The sequence below is a fragment of the Anoplophora glabripennis genome, unplaced genomic scaffold, assembly GCF_000390285.2.
Source record: "Anoplophora glabripennis isolate ALB-LARVAE unplaced genomic scaffold, Agla_2.0 scaffold321, whole genome shotgun sequence".
Classification (NCBI taxonomy): domain Eukaryota; kingdom Metazoa; phylum Arthropoda; class Insecta; order Coleoptera; family Cerambycidae; genus Anoplophora; species Anoplophora glabripennis.
The window spans coordinates 475,064-496,653 of NW_019416407.1; the positions used below are offsets into that span (position 1 = coordinate 475,064).

At 32.4% G+C, this 21,590-nt stretch overlaps 1 protein-coding gene across 1 annotated transcript in view; it reads left to right on the forward strand.

Annotated features, from left to right (window-relative positions):
* LOC108912835 (neuroglobin-like) overlaps positions 1 to 21,590 on the forward strand; it is a 76,686-nt gene that overhangs the window by 53,496 nt on the left and 1,600 nt on the right. Inside the window, exon 3 of the mRNA XM_018718227.1 lies at positions 20,259 to 20,490. Within this exon, the coding sequence (XP_018573743.1) occupies positions 20,259 to 20,490 (232 nt within the window). The remainder of the gene's footprint in view (positions 1 to 20,258; positions 20,491 to 21,590) is intronic.

The window sequence follows — 21,590 nt, forward strand, 5'->3', positions numbered from 1 at the left end:
AAGAATAATCGCCGATATCTTAACGCGTTCGCGTAAGCATACCTGGGGGAACTTTGTTTTTATGTGGTATCTGAGACTTTATTTGAGTGGTGGTAGTAAATTGCCTGTGTCTTAGTCATAAATGTGTAATGGCGTCGACCTATGGAGATGTGAGGGGAACTAAATTGCAGATGAGTGTGCCTTACGTATACCTGCATTTGTTCATATATCAACATTGCCGCAATATCTAAGATTATTCGTCAACCGAACCACCAGATATATACCGATCTTGAACTTATTAGTTTTCATCATCTTCCTGTCAGTTTGGAAATTTAATAGTCTATTTTTCTATTAAATAAACTTGAAGTAGCCATCATAAGGAAGGCTCTAACAAATATTCAAACGCCACCGTTCCAGGTAGCTTAATCATGTCCGACTTGTTCAAAACTTACTGACCTAGAAAACATAACGTGCACATATTTACTTTCAATTTCCTTCGCGATTATACCGACGACGTGGGCTGTTGTTCAAGAGGTTCTATAAGGGTCTATAATTCGAAATCCGCACGTTTATAATGAGCTTCAGACGAAATACTGAATACATACTTAATTCGAAGAGGGAAGAAGGGTAATGGCGTATCATGTTGCTTCCTTATGTGTAAATAATGGAGAGACTAATGCATATATATGTAATTCAATTCAGATGCTGCTCATCGAAATTATCAACGGAACTTCAAGTGAAAAAAAGTAGATCCTAGTGAAGTCTAGGTTGTGTAGTTACAACTGTTTCATTTATTTAAAAATGTAAAAAGAGATGTCGAAACTTTGTTCGGGAATACCCATATGAAAAAACCTAAAATGCCGATAAAATAGCGTATTTTATGATTCGTGGTTCTTGGCATTTCGTTAATATTTCTAAATCACCCGCATTTTTAAAACAGAGTCATTAATGAAAATTAAGAATAAAAACGGGCCAAAATGTGTACCCTGTGGTACATCAATATAACTATTAGTTGTGCGACAGACAAATTCAGATAATGATATTAAGATTTCAGGAAAGCCAATAAATCTAAGTTAAATAAGTATTTTTGCCAATGTCTGGTCAAAGAGGGCGTTGACACTTCCCTACAATTTTCGCACAAATATTTAATATCTCATTGGGAACCAAAATTTATACTTTGCCTCGGGATATAAATAGTGATCTTCCTTTACGATGTGAAAACGATGAGATGAATCCATGCGAGCAGCATAATAAATTATGTGTGGGAAATCTTTAACACTGTTTGCCAACTATCCTTTGATATATCTAGGTTACCTTTAATAAAGGCAACTCTGAAATGACGCACACAGAAATGTAGGAGGGTTACTATGTCGCATTGCTCAAATGTGAGTCAAGTATTTCACGAATTAATTACGTTTGATTTTAATGATGAACAAAGTTTGATGTCACACTGAATTCAGTCAATTTTAACGGTAATTGAGACAATGAAATGCCTTATTTGCGCTGTATGTTCAACAGCATACACAATTGCTATTCTGCGTTTCCGTCAGAATTGTTCTCTGATAAACAGTTTCACAAATATGTTAGTTACAAACAAATAAATCTACTACAAGTTTCTTTAACATTGCTTCAGATAATAGCTACCAGCAAGCAAATGCAATACTGTCAAAGGTATACTAGCAGTTTCAATCTGTTGTCGGCACTTTGATCTCATTCGGTTGTTTTCGATGACCTTGTCTGGAGAAGCACTATTCAGGATGGTAACAATCTGTCCCTATCATTCAACAGATTGGTGCATGCGCTGGGATCAAAGTAAATATTTTTAAAACTATGGTATATGGTACTCCTTTTTCACAATATTTCAGGGGTGAACCAAGAGAATTATATCAAGAAAAATACAGATTATGTGCAAAGAATACTGTTTAAATTCGAGTGTAACTAAGAAAATGTTTGGTCAAACTTTAATAGTGGTTTCTACATCAAAAATGAATAGAAAATTCCTATAAACATGTATCCGAAAACGCGATTCGATGTACAAGGTGTTTGAAATTAATTAAAACATGCGGATTATTTCAAGAAGCAAAAAAACATTTGAGGAGGTGTTATAGAACTAATTCTTTACTTCATTCATTGATAATGTAATTTAACGTGAATTTATAAATTTAATATTTTTGCACTTTTAAAAATAATTATCTGGATATTGTCTAATATTTTAGGTATATATATTTTTTAAATAATCTAGCAATATGCAACAGGAATACTCGTAAAGCTTAAAGTATTAAATTTTAAAAAGCTCTTAAGAAAATGAAAATTATTAAGTTTACCTCGAAACAGGACTGCCATATATAAAAAAGTTTGTGATGATTGAAAAATTAAAGCTGTATTTGAACGAACGACCTAAAATTTTACTTACAGTGTCCAAGATTTTCTATTGTGTTTAAGCTCTTGTTAAATACAGGATGTTGAGAGGATTTTTAAGTAATAGGTGGAATTCATTAACAAATAAGCATTTTCAATAATCAGAATCGAGGAAACTTATTGAGGACCTCTGTAATCCGTCCTCGTGAATTAATGAATGCAGCGGTTTCAAAAATGTTACTTCGTATTATTGTGGTAAGTCAGAAGGTACTAAAAATCAGTTGTACTAACAAAAAATATTTCTGCCAATCGGATTGGATCCTCTCCAAGTTTTTGTATGTATGTATATTAATATTAATTCCAACCAAACTAAAAATAGTGTACTGAGTTGCTAATACCGTCACTTAGTAAACATAAATTATATCATATTCATGTATAAATAAACTTCTAATGTAACAAAAATGTAAATAAATTTCTTATTCTAAGCTATGAATACGCTAAGAACATTCATCGGTGGAAATCCAAGAAATAACATATGGATCAGACGTAAGACGTAAAATTTAACATATTAATATCTTATTTTAGTGATATTTTTTCAAAATCTTTTTGAGATAGACCGGTTTACTTTTCTAATAAGATGAACAAACATAGTTTACAAAAAGTTTTATAGTATTATCAAAAGTACTTACAGCTATGACCCTCCTTAAAAATTAGAAAACCGACAAACAGGAGTAGTGAATACACCTTCATTGTCGGAAGACTTGAACAAAAGTAGCAGCAGGACAGGTATGATTTAGAAAATAACTTTTATCTTAAATTTTTACAGACGTGCCAAATTACTTGTACAGTAATTACCATTGTTAAATGCGCTGATAATAATTTAAACAATTCGAATAAATTGGTAAAATATAATATTAATCCTAATTAAATATGCCCTAGTACAAATAATTACAAAAACGTGATGTAAACTGATTGTAAATGTTTTATTTAAAGCTAATATTTAAAATAAATAGTATCGTTATTTCATTACTTTCTGGCTATAATATTGTTACATATTTTGTTATTAATGAATAACTGTACCTTCTGCGATTGTTCTCTTGATTCACCACTTGAAAATATAAGTCAAGACGAAACAAATGAGCCCTCATAAGGCCCTTTATTATAACGCTAACAACCGCGTTTTTGTAATTGAAAAAACGCTATTTCTAATAAATAAATATTTGTTTACCAAGGTTTTTTTTCAGGATTTCTTAAGGGTAACAAAATACAACTTTTACAGCAGTTTAGAAACAATTTATGCTCTAGTCTTCTATTTACAGCAAATTCAAATTTCGTTAGTTTTTTGCAATTATTCAAACAAATTTTTAATGGATTTTAATTTAGCAGGTCTCAAATGAAGTGTTTTTTGAAAACCTATAAGTACAAACAAAAGCAAAAACTCCTGTTGGAGAGCGCTTTTCAATACATCTAAAAAACTCAATTTTTGGTAATTTTTACATTATAATCATTGTTTAAACAATGATCTTGTTACTATTTTAAACCGATACTTTTTGGAAATATCATTTTTTTTTCCTAAACTAACGATTAAACCCAGTTTCAATATGAAACGAATTTTTTTACAATTTTTTTTCGTTTCCTGGGCTACTAGAAACATTCTACTTGTAATCAATTGAATTTCGTGATGGGCTAGAACTAACTCATGTCGACGTAGGTCATTCTTTTGAATTCATAATTTTTGTGACTTTCTATTACAAAAAGGTTGGATATACAGGTTGGTTTTATTTTTTAGGGGATATGTCCTAAGACATTATAACATAAATAACATGGAAATGCACCTTGCTGATTTCAATTTTATTCGAAACGATATTAAACTATGAGATTATTCGATCCTGTGAGCGCCAGGTCAAACCACGCTTAAACAACAACAAACTAAGCTCTAAACTTGCAAAGGAAGTTCGCAGTCAATTTAGCGAACACGATCAATATGGCTTTGCCAGAAATACATAATTTGCTGGAATTATCTGGGTCGTGATTTTATTGCGATAGATTTAGTTAAAACGAGCAATATTAAATTATATCCAGTTGTATTTATGAATAACGTTTTAAAAAAATATGAATTTTTTAATGTCTGTAACTTATTACTCTAGTAGGTGTAAGGACCTACATGCAATTTCATTAAATCACAATTAAAAGAGAAAAATGAAACTGTTGTAGTAAGTATTTGCTCATTACGCTTAGAAACTTTTAAAGGACCGGTGCTTTATTTTATGAAACAGCTTCAATTACTAAAAAGTTAAAATTACCTCAAGAGCTTCAAGTTAGGAAACTAATTTAAATGCTAATCTCAAGAAGTCTAAGCTCGATTCCATGCCTACACAGTGGATATGCACCCAAGCAAACAAGTGAAACGAGCAAACGTCTAATAATTTCACATTCTTTTCAAGTAAAGCATAATTTAAGAAGGAAGTCACTAATTCCAAATTGCCGAATATGTAGTTCAACCCAGTTTAATCATAACAAAATGTTACGTCCAAAACATACGAACCTAAATTCCAAGCATTCGAAAATGGAATAAATTTGAAGCGCCAATTTTAAATGTTTGTATTATATAACCAGAAAACAATAACTCCTGCTTCGTAGTGCAAGAAAAATGGGAGTCGAGTCGTATGACAGCGATGCTATAACACCATCTATTTGTCACCGCTTCTTTAATAGAACGGCTACATTTGTCATTGTCCTGCAAAAAATGCGGGTGGAGGTTCTGTTCATCGATTTTAAGAACAACTAGGGGGAAATAAAAGTTCGTGAAGTCCCAACATAATCAGTCAGTTGACGTTTATTGCTTCTGTAGTCAATGTTTTATAAATATAACTCTGTATTGGTACCGATAATAAGGTTTAAAATCTCAAAGCTTTATTTAAGAAGAATAGGCTCCCTTCCACAAATACCAATACAGTCTCGTTTATACTCTTCTCTTCTAATGACGTATTTAATCCTCTTACAACCTCTTCATGTTACAGGGTGTTAATGAACTTATGTCAAATATTTTCGCCACATGTCCGTTATGTCAAAATGAGGTAAATACATGGACTTACCTCAACATTGCAAGGGACCACCTTTTGAGAACTTCTGATTTTCATTTACTTCAGCGCGACGTATCCAATTCGCTCGAACGTATTGCAAAATTACCACGTACACTTGACAAGCTCTGTGGGCATTTCCGTTTGCTTCGCCATAAATTATGAGCATATCGTAATATTCGCAATTGCTAAATGAACGCGCCATTTTCAAAAGAAAACTTGGAAACACGGCTATTAAGTGTACTATCGAAAAATAGCACAGCAATCATTACAACAATGTATTACAAACTGACTTTCCAGTACAGTCCGGCTTCATAAGAAACCTAAAAACTCGTAAAAAGTGTAACAGAATTTTTTGTAAGTACTTGCCGCGATAAAATACATGTATTTGAGCAGTTCCAAAACAGTTTTAAACACATTTTTAATTAGCTTTTTTCTCTATGACCTTAAACTTCCGATACAAGTTTGTGATATCAGTTAACTCAGTTTTTGTTCCTTTTTCACCTTTTTAAATATTTGAATTAACACCCTGTATACTTAACTTAATATTGCGTACACATAAAAGAAAGTTGTTTATACCCATAAAAAGAGATAACAGAAAATAAATCGTTAAATTTTTGAAACTCCTTTAAATCACGTTTTATAATTTCAACTAAAACACATTATTTAGTCTGAACAACATGGCTTTGTGTATGGACGATCACTAATTAAGTTTGTACATAATGCGATGTTATATCTAAATTGATTTCTGTTGGGTTATGTCCTTCACTGATGAAGCTTGTGACATATCTAACCGATAGATCTGAATTTGAAGTTTTAATTATCATCGAATTTCTTCAAAATAATATTAAAAGGGAATGATAGCGTCTTCGTCGAATCGTAAGCTGAAATTTTTTACGTCTGTCAGAGTCATAAAATCTAATATCTGTATCAAATAAAATATTTGGACTGAAATACTCACGAACATATTTACAAACTGGAAACATGAAACAGCTATATCAGTTCAAACCAGAACAGTCTAGATCAAGCATTAGCATCAGTTTGAGTTGTGTGTAACAAAACTTTTTTTGTTGAAACAAACCCGTGTTTAAACCGGATGGAGGTTGTAATATATTCCTGGAACATTTACTGTTTCCCGCAAAAGTAATTTACCGGGTAAATTGAAATTTCTATCCCTTTTCAATAAAAACATTTCTTTCACGCAGAAAGATAAGGAAAGGGACGAATCGTCGGAGACAAGCAAGGTTGCTATTCTAAATAGAATTAAGGCTTTCGTGCCTAACAATCATTTGCATAATTTCCTCGTTAGTAAAGTCTCCGAGTTAAATGTAAGATTTTGGTAAATGTATAGACCTTAAATAAATAGAAGTATTTGAATTTGTTGTTGAATTGGACGAAGTATACCATGAATTTTAATATAATATAAATAAAGACAATATTTGCTATGGTATTGCCCTGGGACTAAGTAAAACTATAGCAGATAAATATTTAAATCCTTTTAGATCGCTTACATAATGCAGCATTTTAAGGAGTGACACAAAGTTGAAACAGAGGGTAGCTCCAGATTGCCGAGAGCCGACATCGTACGAACGTCGACTTTGGCCATTTGCAGTTATATAACCAGGGAACAAGCGCCTGGCCAGAACGTGAGCGTCCGATCCAAATTTAAAGTTACGAACTTAAGAGCCAATATAGTCGGGATTACAGACATCCGTATGTTACCTAAATGTAATTCATCAGTCTCCTTACACGTGCATCAAATTTGAAATGAATACTTCAATTAGAACATATTTAAAATTAATCGGCGTCTTCAAACTACTACATCAAGGATTCAAAATTGACTTCTAGTCCTTTGAACTTTGGAAAAACACTAGGTGCTACATTTATGAATACATCATTTATGAATAATGGAATTAAAAGCGGTCTGGGATTAGATCCTTGTGAAATACTTCTTTAATATAATCTGATGTTACCAACAATCTATAATAGGTTAACCTTTCTGTTTTATCACAATTTTGTTCTGAAATTACTTCCTCTCTTTGCCAAGTGTCAGGAAAAAGATAAAAGGGTTTAATAAATAACGTTTGACTCATGAGCAAAGGCAATCAAATATTCTATTCATCTCTTTTAAGTCTTTTGTTAGAGTCCAATTCCTTTACATATTAAAACATTAATCAATGGCTCTAAATAATGGATATAAGTAACCATATATTGAAGTAAAATATTCAAGAGTCTGTGCAACCTATATATTAAACGTATTAAACTAATTTAAATTAACTATAATATAATATCGATATTATAAAACAATGGCACAAACCATTAGCTCTATTTAAAATCTAAAAAAGAAATATATGTATAATATTTGAATATGTCTGATTATTACTACATTTTCAAATGTATTTAATGCTTTTCTCTAAATTGCTAAGGGTGGGTATATTCAATTTCAGATCCAGGAGACGCCTGGAAGCTATAAATTGTGAAATTTATAAACAGCTCCATGTTTGTTTGTGGAAAACCACTTAGTTACGTATTAGTTTGAGTGAATTTAAAACGGAAAACAAATTAGGGACAAAATGAAATTTTCAAACAGAGATAATGGAGGTTCTTTCCAGATTTTTTTATATTATTTACTCCAGCTTCATATTCTTCACGGGACTCAAGATGCAGACTGTAAAGGGCAGTCCAGTCCTTTTAGGGTCTCAAGGGATATAAATTTATTTGACCTAGTGATGTTTTCCTGTCCACAAAATAAGACAAATAAAGGATGATTTCGAATGAGTGTGTGAAAAGGAATTGAAAATTGAAAAATTCCTTCGAAACTAATTCAGAGAAATTCCATACATAATTTGCATGTAAATGAGGCTTGGTTTGACAAATGCGAATATAAAGGAGTAAAACGGTTTATATCCTGCTGAATTTATAAAACATAAACGTCATATTAATTTTAAATAATTTTTCCGCTTCCATTCTATTCCCGCTGGTTATTTATTTAGCAAAACCGCTGTATTCTTTTAAATTTTATTTTCTATGCGAATATAAAGCGGATTTTAAAAAACAATACAATTCTGTTTAATTCAGGGAATAATGCAGATTTATTTTTTAGCTGCTGAAAACATTGAATCTTGCAATATTTCATTGAGTGCAATCACAGTTCAATGTTTTTTAAATTAATAAGTAATTAAATTATTATAAAAACGATATCTCACTGCAAGTCTTGTAAAAGTTTATGGTCTACTGTATTCCAAATCTGGAAAGTTGTACTAGGCACTTTTTTAAGAAAAAAACTGGTGGCTTAATTAAATTGTACTATCTCTATTTGCTAATCTAGTATTAATTTGAAAAATACTGTATATAGAAATTAATTTATAATTTAATAAAATGTTTCTGAAATAATGTGTTTTACGCATTGGATGCAGTATCGTTAATAGTACGTTAAAAAATTGTATTTTTGTAGTGGCAAAAGTAAAAAAAACATTAAATTTTAACTAATGTGAAAATATGTTAACATTTAAATTCATTATAAACAAATCGCACACTGGGTATATTTACATTTAAAGAAATTATTGCCTTCTGCAATATTCAGATCAAAGGGACCGTGATATCAAACATTTGGATATTTAATGAGCAAATAGCATGCTTTCAGTAAAACGCGCTTTTATAGAATTCTGTTTAAAATTCATTCGATTCGGCCGATCACATTCGGACCATGAAAGAGATACCGACTTTTCAACTTTGTAGTTGTGTCTCCAACGTTATTTATTTAATTCACAAAGAATAAGGTCCTTTCACAAACCGCTGCTAAAAATTTCCGATTCTATAAAAATATTAATTTCACTATATTTGATTATGAAAAATGTGGATGTAACTTTTCACAGCTATTTCCCAAATGTCAATCTTCCACTGCATTGCATTGCCACTTGCACTGCCTCATCTTCTCATCCCGCTTGTCCAGCAATTCAAGGTAAATATTTAGGTCAACATGCTTTTAAACATTATCACCGCCATTTATCGATTAGTTTTCTAAATGACGCCATCTCTTCAACTGGTAACTTTCTATTTCCCACCTCGTTAACGATAATTAAAATAATGAGGCCAGTCAGCAAACGATTCAATTTCCTGGAGTGCAATATATGTTATTCTACCAAATACTATTCTTATCCGAGCAGAACATCTACAGGGTCGGAAAGTCCCCATGGTTCATCGGCCGTTAGGTGAGAGCGATAAAGAAAGTCATAGAAATCCGTGCGATAGAAAAAGATGGCTATAATGAAGGCGTCTTCCTCTAACCTTCCACTTCTTATTTGTGAAAGGGCGGAATGGGCGGTGACTATTAGGCGCCTTCATCGGCCGATGAACCATGGGGACTTTCCGACCCTGTATATACAGAAGAATGAGGACTGTTGTCAAAGAGAATATGTATGAAAACATGCAGAGTAATTTTGTTTTATGTTCTGTTTTATTAGAAAATCAAGGCAAACGTGCTGTTTTAAGTCTCGCAAATTATTCATTACAGTGTGAAATTTGAAGCCGCTTTCAGCAAATAAATTGTTATAAGAATGAAAGAATCACCAGAATTCTTTTCAATGAAAAAAAAACTGAGGTGCTTAACAATATAACTCCCACAAATTGGCTGTCTTTCTCGACCCATTACCAAAAAAATGGACTTTCCAGCGGCTTCATTATTCTCCGCTGACATAATTGACTTCAACAGTCAAAGTCGTGCCATTCATCTCTTCCCCAGCGTAATTAGCCTATGCCACTTTGTCGTTTACGTCGCCTTCTGCAGAATTTTGCTCAGCAACAAAGAAACTCGGAGAAATTATATTCGAGATGGAAATCCCAGACGCCTATGAGATTATCGGGAATTTAAAGCTTTGTTTCAGCATTGTTTTGTTTCAAATAGCCTTGTTTTCGTTCCCCTGTACAAATATCTTTGCCATAAATTTCAATTTGTAGAGGAATGAACATAATTTTTACGCAGTTTTGGACTCCTTTTTTTGAGAAAACTTGTGTCGGCTATAAAGATCCAAACAACCATAGCGTTACATTACATGGGTTATAAATATTAATTTTTACATGTTTACGATGGTTTGGTGTTTATTTAAATTTGACTTGGGCGGAAACAATAGATACTTGTTTTGTAAAATTATTATTATGATATTGATATTTTTCTTATTCTTTATCAGCTGTTTTATTGTGCCACAGAATAATGTAGTAATTGATTTTATAGCTTTCTTTAATTTATGTTTCTTAAAACTTCTAGAAACTTAAAAACACGATTATTGTTTCCTCACTTTTCGTTTTTCTTTGAATTTACCATAATCTTCCTGCTTTTTTGAATATAAGTATTGTTTGCATTCTCAGAATCTATAACTGCCTCGGACGAACCTTTCACCTCCTCCCCCGCTCCTTCCTGTCGACTCGGCTAGCCTCCCGCTCCATCGGCCGTTATCGTTCATAGTCGCACTCAAACCATAAACGCGCGCTTTATTCGAATTCAGAAGGAATATTTCCACAATGTAGTTTCACTTAATGCAAATTACCAAACTAATTAATTAAATTATTGATGGATTAGGACATTAATAAAATCTACGTACTGGACCTAGATTTATATTGTAATAAATAATTCTTTACAATAAAGTAGAAAATGTGTTTCTGGTGTAATTTTTGGACTGTGGAGCCCTAAGCAATGATTTTAGGGAATAGTTATCATTCTCTTTTATTTGTTTGTTCCGGAGGAAGCAATCCAGAAAGTTTACCGCGTTTATGTTCCACCCTATACAGTTTTTGAATTAACGGCAATAAAAGAAGAAATTCGAAAAGTGCACCGCCCATTCGAACTAGTAATTGCTTTCATTTGTTGTTTTAGGTCCAAATGCAGCAAGCCGTAAACAATCATGAGGGTCCTCCTATTGTTTACTTTTCATTTATTTCCTTCGTTTCGTAGAAAGCGACTTTAAATTGCTTCGAAACCAAACAATTAACGGCGATTAACGAAACACAAACAGATAAAATTAGAACGTTTGTTAGTTTTATTGTCGGTTTACTTTTATTGACCAGGTGCAAGAAAAATACGGTTGATAAATGATACAAAAACAAAAATTATTGCTCGCCGAATTGTATATACAACGCGGATACGTGCTCTTAAACTCGATAATTTTAAATATAAACGATTATTTTAAATAGAAACGTCCTGAAATTTGGAGAGCTTAAACATTCGTTTCGATTGAAGGCGTTAAATAAAAGATAAAAGAGAGGAATCGCAATAAAAATTCTTATTTCTGGGTTTTCCATAAATATATCATCCTGAAAGAATTCAGGATATTTTATTTATCTTATAGGCGTCGTCGTGTCAAATCTGTAAAATTGCTTTGTAGTCCAGGCGATAGAGCATCCGAGGCGTTTGTATTTGATGTCATCTATTTTGTTGTACAAAAAAAAAACAAATATTATGTAGAATAAGAATCCGAGTTTGCCTATTCCAAAAAAACATTGCTAAATTCAGGGGAACAACAAACACACAAAAAGAACGAAAAATGATCCCTTTTTCGACAGATTTTTCCCTGTAACATTGAGAGTAAGCCCTAAATAAAAAAAGGCATTCTTTATTTTTAGTTTATTTGACGACTTTCCTTAACTGAGAATCAAAAAAGTTGAATTTTGCATTAACAATGGGCGAAAAATGGTAAAAAATCGTATGTATATTTGGAGCAATTTTTAAAATAAGTAAATATTTATAAATATTAATGAAACTTTGTACAAATAGTAAAACATATGTCAGTTCTACCCTAAAAATTTTGCAACGATTGATCGAGTGGTTTTCGCGTCCAACTCTGTATTTCCTGGCCTATTTGTGTGGTTCATAACAGCGCAAACAAATCAACCTTAAATGATCTATAAAACTAGTTTTTACTGTAAAAAACTGTTTGTGAAACTCATGTTATTACGGTAAAGTGTAAAGGTTAATAAAATATCCTTATCCGCGACCACATAACAGTTCAATATGACAATCAATTTAGCTCCAATGATATAAAAACACTTGGAAATAATAACCATTTCCCTGTCTGCGAAAATATCCTGATAAACGGAACCAATTTCGAACCGGCATTATTTCACGACTACAAAACAATTGTTTTGTTTGCCCTTCTTTTCCAATATTCCAGAGAGTTCTTTGTTACTATCTCTTTTCTTGACTCCATTTTTCATCGTTCAGTTATCCGCGCAAATTAACAGCACAGCTATAAATTGCATAATTCGTTATAGAAAACATCGCTGAAATTTACGTGAAATTTAAACGTGGATTTACGGCGTAGATCTTAGTATATTATAATTAAGAAAATATTTATGAGTATCTACAGTGGATTGTGCCTTCATTTCGTGCAAATATTCATTCCACATCACAGTAAACCGTAAAAGAAAATCTGTATCCGTACGTTTACCAGACGAACAGGTCACAAAATATCCAATAAATAAAGAAAAATAATAAGGGATAGCCTTATGAGACACTTCGTATGTCACAGACTTCCAACTACGGTTTATTTCCTCTAAATACCAAAGAGGAGATCCATGTTATCTGGAAGATATAGAATTAAACTCCTAATAATCACCATTTCGGTCGGTTCCGTGATATACGTAAGGAGCTCTCTGGAGAAATACGCTGTGCTAGTAATGATTTTGGCAAGCAGGATCCCTATTAGGGACCAGGAACCTTATTAGATCCCTGCCGCTGAGGTATATATTTCACAGCAAAATCCTTTGCTCTATAATCGCACTGAACAGAGCAATGAGAGTAATTGTGTAGAGCAGAATACTTCGCTAAAAACGTTTTTGTAATCAATGGTTTGTCTACGAACCGACTTAAATTTAAAATTTTCAAAACAAATCTGGAAGTCAAGTCGATGTTATATACTATAAACTTTCGATAAGCTCAATTAAACAAACTTGTTAAAAAGAAAGTCGTAAACTTTGGGTATTCCTCAATGGTCTATATTTAGACGTCTTATATCTGTTATCTTTATTAATGACATTGCAGAAGACCGATGATCTACAAATATTTTGTCATAATAACTATATGAATTGTGAAAATCTTCATAGTAACCTTTTCATCGAAAAATTATATTTTTAATTATGGATTTATCTTCCTTTAGGATCTCGTTACAAATTATTCCTCAAGTGGGCATTACACCATGAAAAAACTGAAATATTTGCACGTATTCTATGAAGGGTGCTATTCTAAATGCGACAGACCCATTACAAATAAAATACCTCCATTTACCCTTTAAAAAAACATCTAATTTCTTGCTGAGGTACCTAGTTCCCGACGACATCAAATTATCTCCATATCCTTGCGGTTATGATTGATTACAATCCAAGACGTCACTCCTCCCTCAAAAGCCCAGATAAAAAACGTGCCGTATGCAATACAATTCATCAAATGGAATTTAGCTGGAGCCTTTAACGTAACAAAATGCTCTTAAGCCAAGCATATAAATCGTAGATATAAAAAAGCTTGACTACAATTATTATTCTTCAGAACTTTTGACAAGTCGTAGGAAAAATGGAAATAAAACTTAGTTGGCGTATGAAATAAAATACGCGACACATTATTCCACTGCAAACTACTTTTACTTGACACGAATTATAATAATGGTTTCAGGAGATGTGACGAATAAACTTTCTGTGTCGAGATAAACAAATAAATATATAAAATATTGGTTCCTGTCACTCGTAGTTTTGATTAAGGCAGTTGAAACTGTGGATAGGATATGAGGAAACTTATTGTTTACTTGTTTCCGCATGAATAAGTATCTGTGGCTTTATAGTTTTCGATAATAGTAACTTATTTTCTCCACGATGCTTTGTACTGTCACAACGAATTTAAGTTCAAACAATATGCTTCATGTGACCTAGTTTCAAGTCAACCTTTTCAGGAGGAGTTGCTTCTTGCGTGGGTATTAAATGTAAGTTGGCTATGACCTGTACCTTTTCTAACAGATTGTAAATATTCTTTGTATACGGCGTACACAGACAGCCGAACTGGGCGACTGGCCAATAAATCTCAGCTGTTGACAAGTGGTTTACAAATTACCTAGCAGTGCAGTGCAGCAATGGGGAATGTATTCATATTATGATTGCGTAAGGTAGAAACAAGAGAGATATTTTGTTTACTAATATTATTACAACATGGCATTTTGAAGGCCTTGAAACGGAACAAAACGAAATTTACCATCAATATAATAAAATTGTTAGAGGACATAAATAATTAAAATAAGTTGTTGGCCAAATGAACATATAATAGAAATTTTCTACACATTATATACAAATTATTATTATTTTTTATCTTTAGCAGAACACTTTTTTAAGGACGCCTATGAAACTCATTAAATTTTATTGCTAGGCGTTTTTTTACATGTCAACTGACTTCAGAGAGACTATATCACGTAGATGAAATTAGGCTTTCACATTCGGAACACAGCAGACAAATTTCAGTCGAGATTGTCCACAAACGACTCATTGCACTTATTTTCTCGAAGCCGCTTGTGAAATTAATTCCATAATGCGTTTCATAAATTAATTAGTGCCAAATTAATAATTAATGTCCTTGAGCAGGACGGTAGACACCAATGTAAACATAATTTATGTCGCATTAAAGCAATTAGCATAATAAAGAAATGTTTACATGAAAGACAAAGTGTGTAATATGAGACTAATTAATTATTGATATAATAAGGTCGTTCCATATATTTTTTTAGTTGAATAGTGCCCTGCAGATTTGCACTTAAGCTACTACTATTGGCCCTTGTTGACACTAACAACCAGAATTGCCAGACTGAGTAATTTTTCACAAATTGTATTATTTTGAAACTATAGTTGTGACAAAATCGCCAATCGTATTTGAGAGATTTTTATATTTTCTCATCGTTGGAACTGTAAATATCGTACTATTTGATTCTAAATTAACACCTTTTTTGACAGTTCTTAATTGTTTCATAAAAATTATATGTGTAAATTTATTTAAATAATATAGCATTTTATACAATGACTGCTCAATTAATTATTATTAAATATTTCGCATTTTAGACAACACTTGCAAAAAAAATTAGCAACACTGCTGCCAACTTAGCAACACAAGAAAACATGACAGAATTGCCAATATTAACGTAATGAAAGTTCCTAATTCTCAAGCTTCCACTGAAAACATCGTCATTCCCCTAATTTAGTAATATTTTGAAAAATTCGAATCGTATGAGGTTTCCCACCGAAAATGGTGGTTTTTTGTTTCTTGTATTTTTAAAATTACCAAAAAGTACAGGATGTTCCCTTTAAAAAACAGCTTACATCTAGAAGTAGCAACTTCAATTCATTTTATATAGAATTTCTCTGTTCCAACATTGGTTTACCAATTTTATTAGACAGCCCAACCTACACCTAAACGATTATTGCGCTTCGTTATTTATACAAATTGCTATTAAAAAATTGATAGAGACACAGTGCTGTAGTAATTTTACTTTATCCCTGCGGTTTTATAGCCACTAAATACCGTTCCCAAGTTTCTAAAAATTGCTTTTTTATATTTATAGGTTATTTTGCACAATAAAATGGCTTTCTATATTTAGAATCAGTAATGGATCCCTTTCATTACTTTTTATTACCAAATATAAAATCGATTGTCTATTATTTCTCGTGAGCCTTACTAGTTTGGACCATATTATTCGAAAGTGTATTGATTTTAAATTCTATCTATTAATTTTAAATAATACCTATGCCTTTGTACTAATCCAGTTTACCGTCACTATTTGGACTTATGTACGTACAAAATAGACAAGGTGTTAATGATATACTTTGCCAAACGTTAGTGGTGCATTCTTCTTCACAAATCAATAAAAAAGTATTGATTTAAATATCTCTGAAGATGATTAACATGGATTGATGAAACGTGAACTAATGACTTAATTAATTACGGACAAAAATATGCTGAATTTGTCAATAATTAATTTCAGTACCCTGTATGTCGAAAAAAAAAGGCATTTATAGGAACTTTTTTATAGATTTGTAACAGAATACAACACTTCAATTTGGTACAGCATATCAACAATACTTCGTATAAAACTTCTGACATAATCTTTATATTTTCATAAAAGAAAGTTATACCGGTTATAATCCAAAGATCGGATCGAACTATTTTACATATTTTTTTAAATTTATATCCAAAAAATATCAATCATAAGATGCACTCATATCTACAGCACTTAAGAGACCCTTTCCCAGAGATGGGTATATAAAAGGGCATGACACAAGTTTCAGGTTCCATCCGTCTAATAAGCAGGAGGGACGATTGATATATGGGTCAGCATAAAGTGCGAGAATGGTGTGTGATATCACAATTTTTTCTTTGAAATATTGCTAGGGCATATTAAGATGAAGTCTTCCGTTTTTGCCAAACCTTCACTACGTGAAAATATTGTAACTTCACAAATTATCTGAAATAATGTTTTCCTCATTTGTAAAATAGAATAAGATTAAGCAATTAAGATATCACGCTTTAAATATAGTTTGCACAAACTGTCAGATATTATATACATCCGACTAGTATACTCGTAAATATTTAAGTAGCCGCTTAGATGTTGGTATATAAATCTACATACTGTCTGTGTTGCATTGGAAATAAGTAATTTATGAAGTCAGAAAAGAAATACTACCTCTGCTTCCCAAAATAATCATGCTGGAGAGATAAATGTCACTTTTATCTAAATTAAATGAAATAGTATCGGTCAAACACCCCACATATTATTGCTTCTAAAAAGTGTTTCAAAACAAGTGATCATCACATAGAAAATTTAGGGCGGTTTATTATCCCTATCGGGAAACGTTCGTAGGTGCAGTATTATGTCACAGTATTCTTGAGGAGTGAATGTTGTCATTGTTACACGTTTGCATCACAATATTATTTAAACGTTGTTACTTGCGGACTGAGTTGCCGGGTTATAATAACCCTAAAATTTACAAAATATCACAAAGACTTCATATTTTTAAAACACGTTAATTCGTAAATCTTCCTAATTTCATGCCTGCATGATCTCATTAAAGTCACAGTCATTTGGAACAGCAGAAACACCAAGAGGCTTAAAGCTGTGGCGTTGAACTTTAAAATTTATGAAGGGTTGCTTAATCTCTTGCTGCTTTGTGTCGGTAAAATATTTGGTCACAGTTGAGTAATTCAATTTTCCTAAAGCTCTGCGATTTATTTTTTATGATCTAATTAGGAATTCCTTGACAAGAAGTTTAGTTTAATTTCAGGATTATAAAAGTAATGTTTAGAGAGCATTTACGAGGAAAATATTAACAATAATTTAACATTCGTTGCCTTGCCACTAAATTTTGTATATTTGGCTTCAAAGGCAAACCTGTAAAAAACTGAATGGCTATAATATCGTTATTAGAGGATCAAAAATAACTTATTCCAAACTCATTACCTCCAAGTTGCCAGACCGCAGAGCCACAGATTTCTTTGCCAAGTCGTTATCATTATCAACTTCTAGTGCAGAATTTGATGTTCCTCATCTTTATTTTAGAACGAATACAAGATCCACTGTTATAAAATTTGCATAAGTAAGAGAACGAAGGAGAACATTATATATTTTCCAAACATCCCGAATGCCTGGAATACATTTTAAAATATATGTGCCTTGAATATGGAGGACTATAAAAGAAATATATCCAGGTTAACATCCTATAAATACAGCTTTATGCGTGACTTGCTTCTTCCTGAGAAAAATGAAACGGGGAATGAAATGAAAGTGATATAATAAAACCAGTTTGTTGAAGTGTAAACGAATATTGAATTTTGAAAAACACAAGTAACTAAAATAGCGTTACAAAGAAATACAAATCGCCAGACAGGTGTACTCAGAAGAGCTCTTACAGTGCATGTCAAATTTTCTCAATATTTTTTGGACTTTATATCAAGAATTAAAAACAAAATCATGAAGAAGTGATACAATACATTTACTGTTTTTTGTTTATCGTGTATGGTTTGGTGTTCTGCAAACAATTTATCTTTGGCTAAATTTGCGTAAGTAAATCCGAGACAAAATTATTTGTGGATAGGTAAACACGTCCATTAAAGTTGTCTACCAAGAATTCTAAAGGGAGTTCCGACGTCTAAATAGTGCAAGTCCACAGGGACCAACTATGTCACTATAATAACTCCCAAACTTTCAGACAGTTCGGTATTTTCTCGACAAAGTGTAACGTAATATTAATACACCAAGTTACTAGCGTTCATTTCAATAAACAAGACTCATGAAAGCGTGAATGCTTGTTGGAAATCTAGTAGGAACTGAAACTAACTTAATGAAAATTGCTAATTTGCTTTCACAATGCAAAGACCTAAGTTTTCAGATGGAAACCGTCACTGTACCACCTTCAAAGTTACTCCAAAACCATATTGAAGTTGTGGGAATTATATTCCGTTTTGTTCTTATGATTACTTGAAGATAAGTCACTGAATTACCATGATTAAATAGTTTGCACTTTTCCATAAGTCACAGGGATAAATTTTGGTGAATAGCAGGGGAAAATGTCGCAGAATTTGACTTCAAACCGCACCTTCTCAACAATATCCACTGTAATAAAGCTCTTTTGTCATTTAAATGTTCCCGCAGATGTGACAAACCCATTCACCATTTATTCTGTTATATACAAGGCACTAAATTATCTCTTACAATAACTTCGTTTCCCCCCCAGGGCATAATTTGCGACCGTCAGTACGTTAACATTTAAATATTTACGTAAGATACTCCCCAAGTCATTAGAATAAATCCCGTTCCAGTAAACACAGTCTTAATTAAATCAGCGGGCAGCGGAGTTACGACGTTCCTACAATTCAATTAAAGAAGGTGTCGGTTAATTAAAATCCCAACTTCGCGTTTTCTTCTTTTGTTTTCATTAACACCCTTCGATTGGATTTGGAAACAGCAGCCGCCAAATTACGCGAATCTCAGTAGTACCAACATTATGAAAAGTGAGGTTAAGCGCTGATATCTATTAGAATATGGACTGCTACTTGCTTTGAAAAGTTCAACCAATCTGCGTATTTAATTGCAGATATAAGTTCCGTCGCAAAACGATGAATAAAAAAACATAACCTATTTATATCGCTCTATTATTGTATTTCATATTGTCGTTTGAATTATGAAGAGTACCTCATGTTTTTGTAACACTTATAGATATTTCAACAACAGTTACAGTTCAATCAAAACCTTTAGTAGTTGCAAAATTGAGAGGGGAACTTTGGTAATAATAAATTTTGGACAGAAGTTCACAGATAACATAAAAACATATTTCCGTTATGTTGTCACTGCTTTCTTTCTACTTTATTTTCAATTTGATCACTCTATATCCTGTGCACGTAATAATTTATTGTCTGAGTTGGGCATATTCCCAATAATTCCATTTTGGATCTTTGTCGAGCCAGGCCGTCGACAAACTCAAAATCAGTATTTGGTAATGCTCGCATTAATTTCCTTAATAACATTTCATGGCAGTGAAATATTTACATCAAACGGAATATGCGTTGGCAATTATTTTCAGCAAATAATTAATCATTGTAATCATTTATATACCAGAGGGAATATTTTATGTTCAATCAATGCGATTACATTCTAGTTTATCCAATATCGAATTTATTAAAATAAATTTAATATCTAATAAAAGTAAATAACGAAATGGCTTTAGTAGGTACTTACTTCATAATCTCACAGTTCATAGAATTTTATATATCCTGTCACAAATCGAACCAATCACCGATGCAGAAGTAAATAATATCTTTTTTACTTTCAGATTGTTCGAGGAGCACGGGGAGTTATTAAATTTATTCGAGAAATTCAAAGAACTGAAAACGAAAGAAGATCAAGCGAATAGTCTGGAATTGCAGGAGCACGCCAGCACGGTAATGAACACCCTTGATGAGGGAATCAAAGGGCTCGATAATTTAGACGCCTTCTTCGAGTACTTGCATCAAGTCGGGGCGTCTCATCGAAGGATACCCGGCTTTAAAGTGGAGTATTTTTGGGTAAGTTATGGTAACGGCGTCGAAATTGAATCATGTTCGAGGCTCGACGAACGGATTTTTTTTACAGTCTGAGAAATACCTACATCGAATTATTGTAGTAAGCCTGGAGCTGATTAAGCGCTCAAAAATTGTTGTAGGCAGTGAAATTGGAAATATTTAAAATATCCGCATACCATTTCCTCGTGAGTTTAAATTCTCGTCCCTTTTTATCAGGGCCGTCTTTACGCAAAGGCTTAATAGACCCGGACCTAGGGCCCCGGGCATGTTGGGGACCCCGACATTACAATCCCGAAAAAAAATTATTTACTATAATATATTGCCGATGAAATCTTTCAACGAAAGACCTAAAGTCCTCGAACCACTTACTTCAGAAACAATGTTGAATAACATTGAGCAGTCCAGTCGGGCATGCGCGCACTACTAGAACAAAGCTCGCGGTAAATTTGAATGACACTGGACAAACTTTACACAAAAATAATCCAAGTCCGTACTGGAAATAATTCTAAACAGATATTTTTTACAAGAAAAAATTGTACACAGCTTTTACACAGAATTTTTTTATCTATAGCAAATATCCTGTCCTATGTAAAATTATTTCATAAATGGTGTAGGGTTATTTTTAAATAAATTTTTTCCGGTGCCATTTGAAATAGTTGCTTATGTGCTTATTAAGTTATGACCTAAACTTCTGTCAAAAGCGCATTACAATTATAGGGTTACGCATATATGACTTCAGCTTCTGATATTCGAAAGGTTTGATTCGTTTTTTCTACATTTACTGGGGGCCCCATCGATACTTGCGCCTAGGGCCTCATACCTTGTAAAGACGACCCTGCCTTTTATATAAGTTTTCGAATATAATAAATTCGACGAATTTGAATCGAAATTATCGTTTGGAAACGTGTACTACATCAATTTCAACAATAATAATCACGATTCCAATACAGTATTTATTAGAATGTATCTCGAAAATATTTAATATTTGAAACTTAATTCTTAATGACAATAAAAATAATAAAATCAAATAAAATACAATACAGCAATAAACAATAAAATAAAAAACCTTTTTCCAACTTTCGCATTAATCAAAATTACGTTTT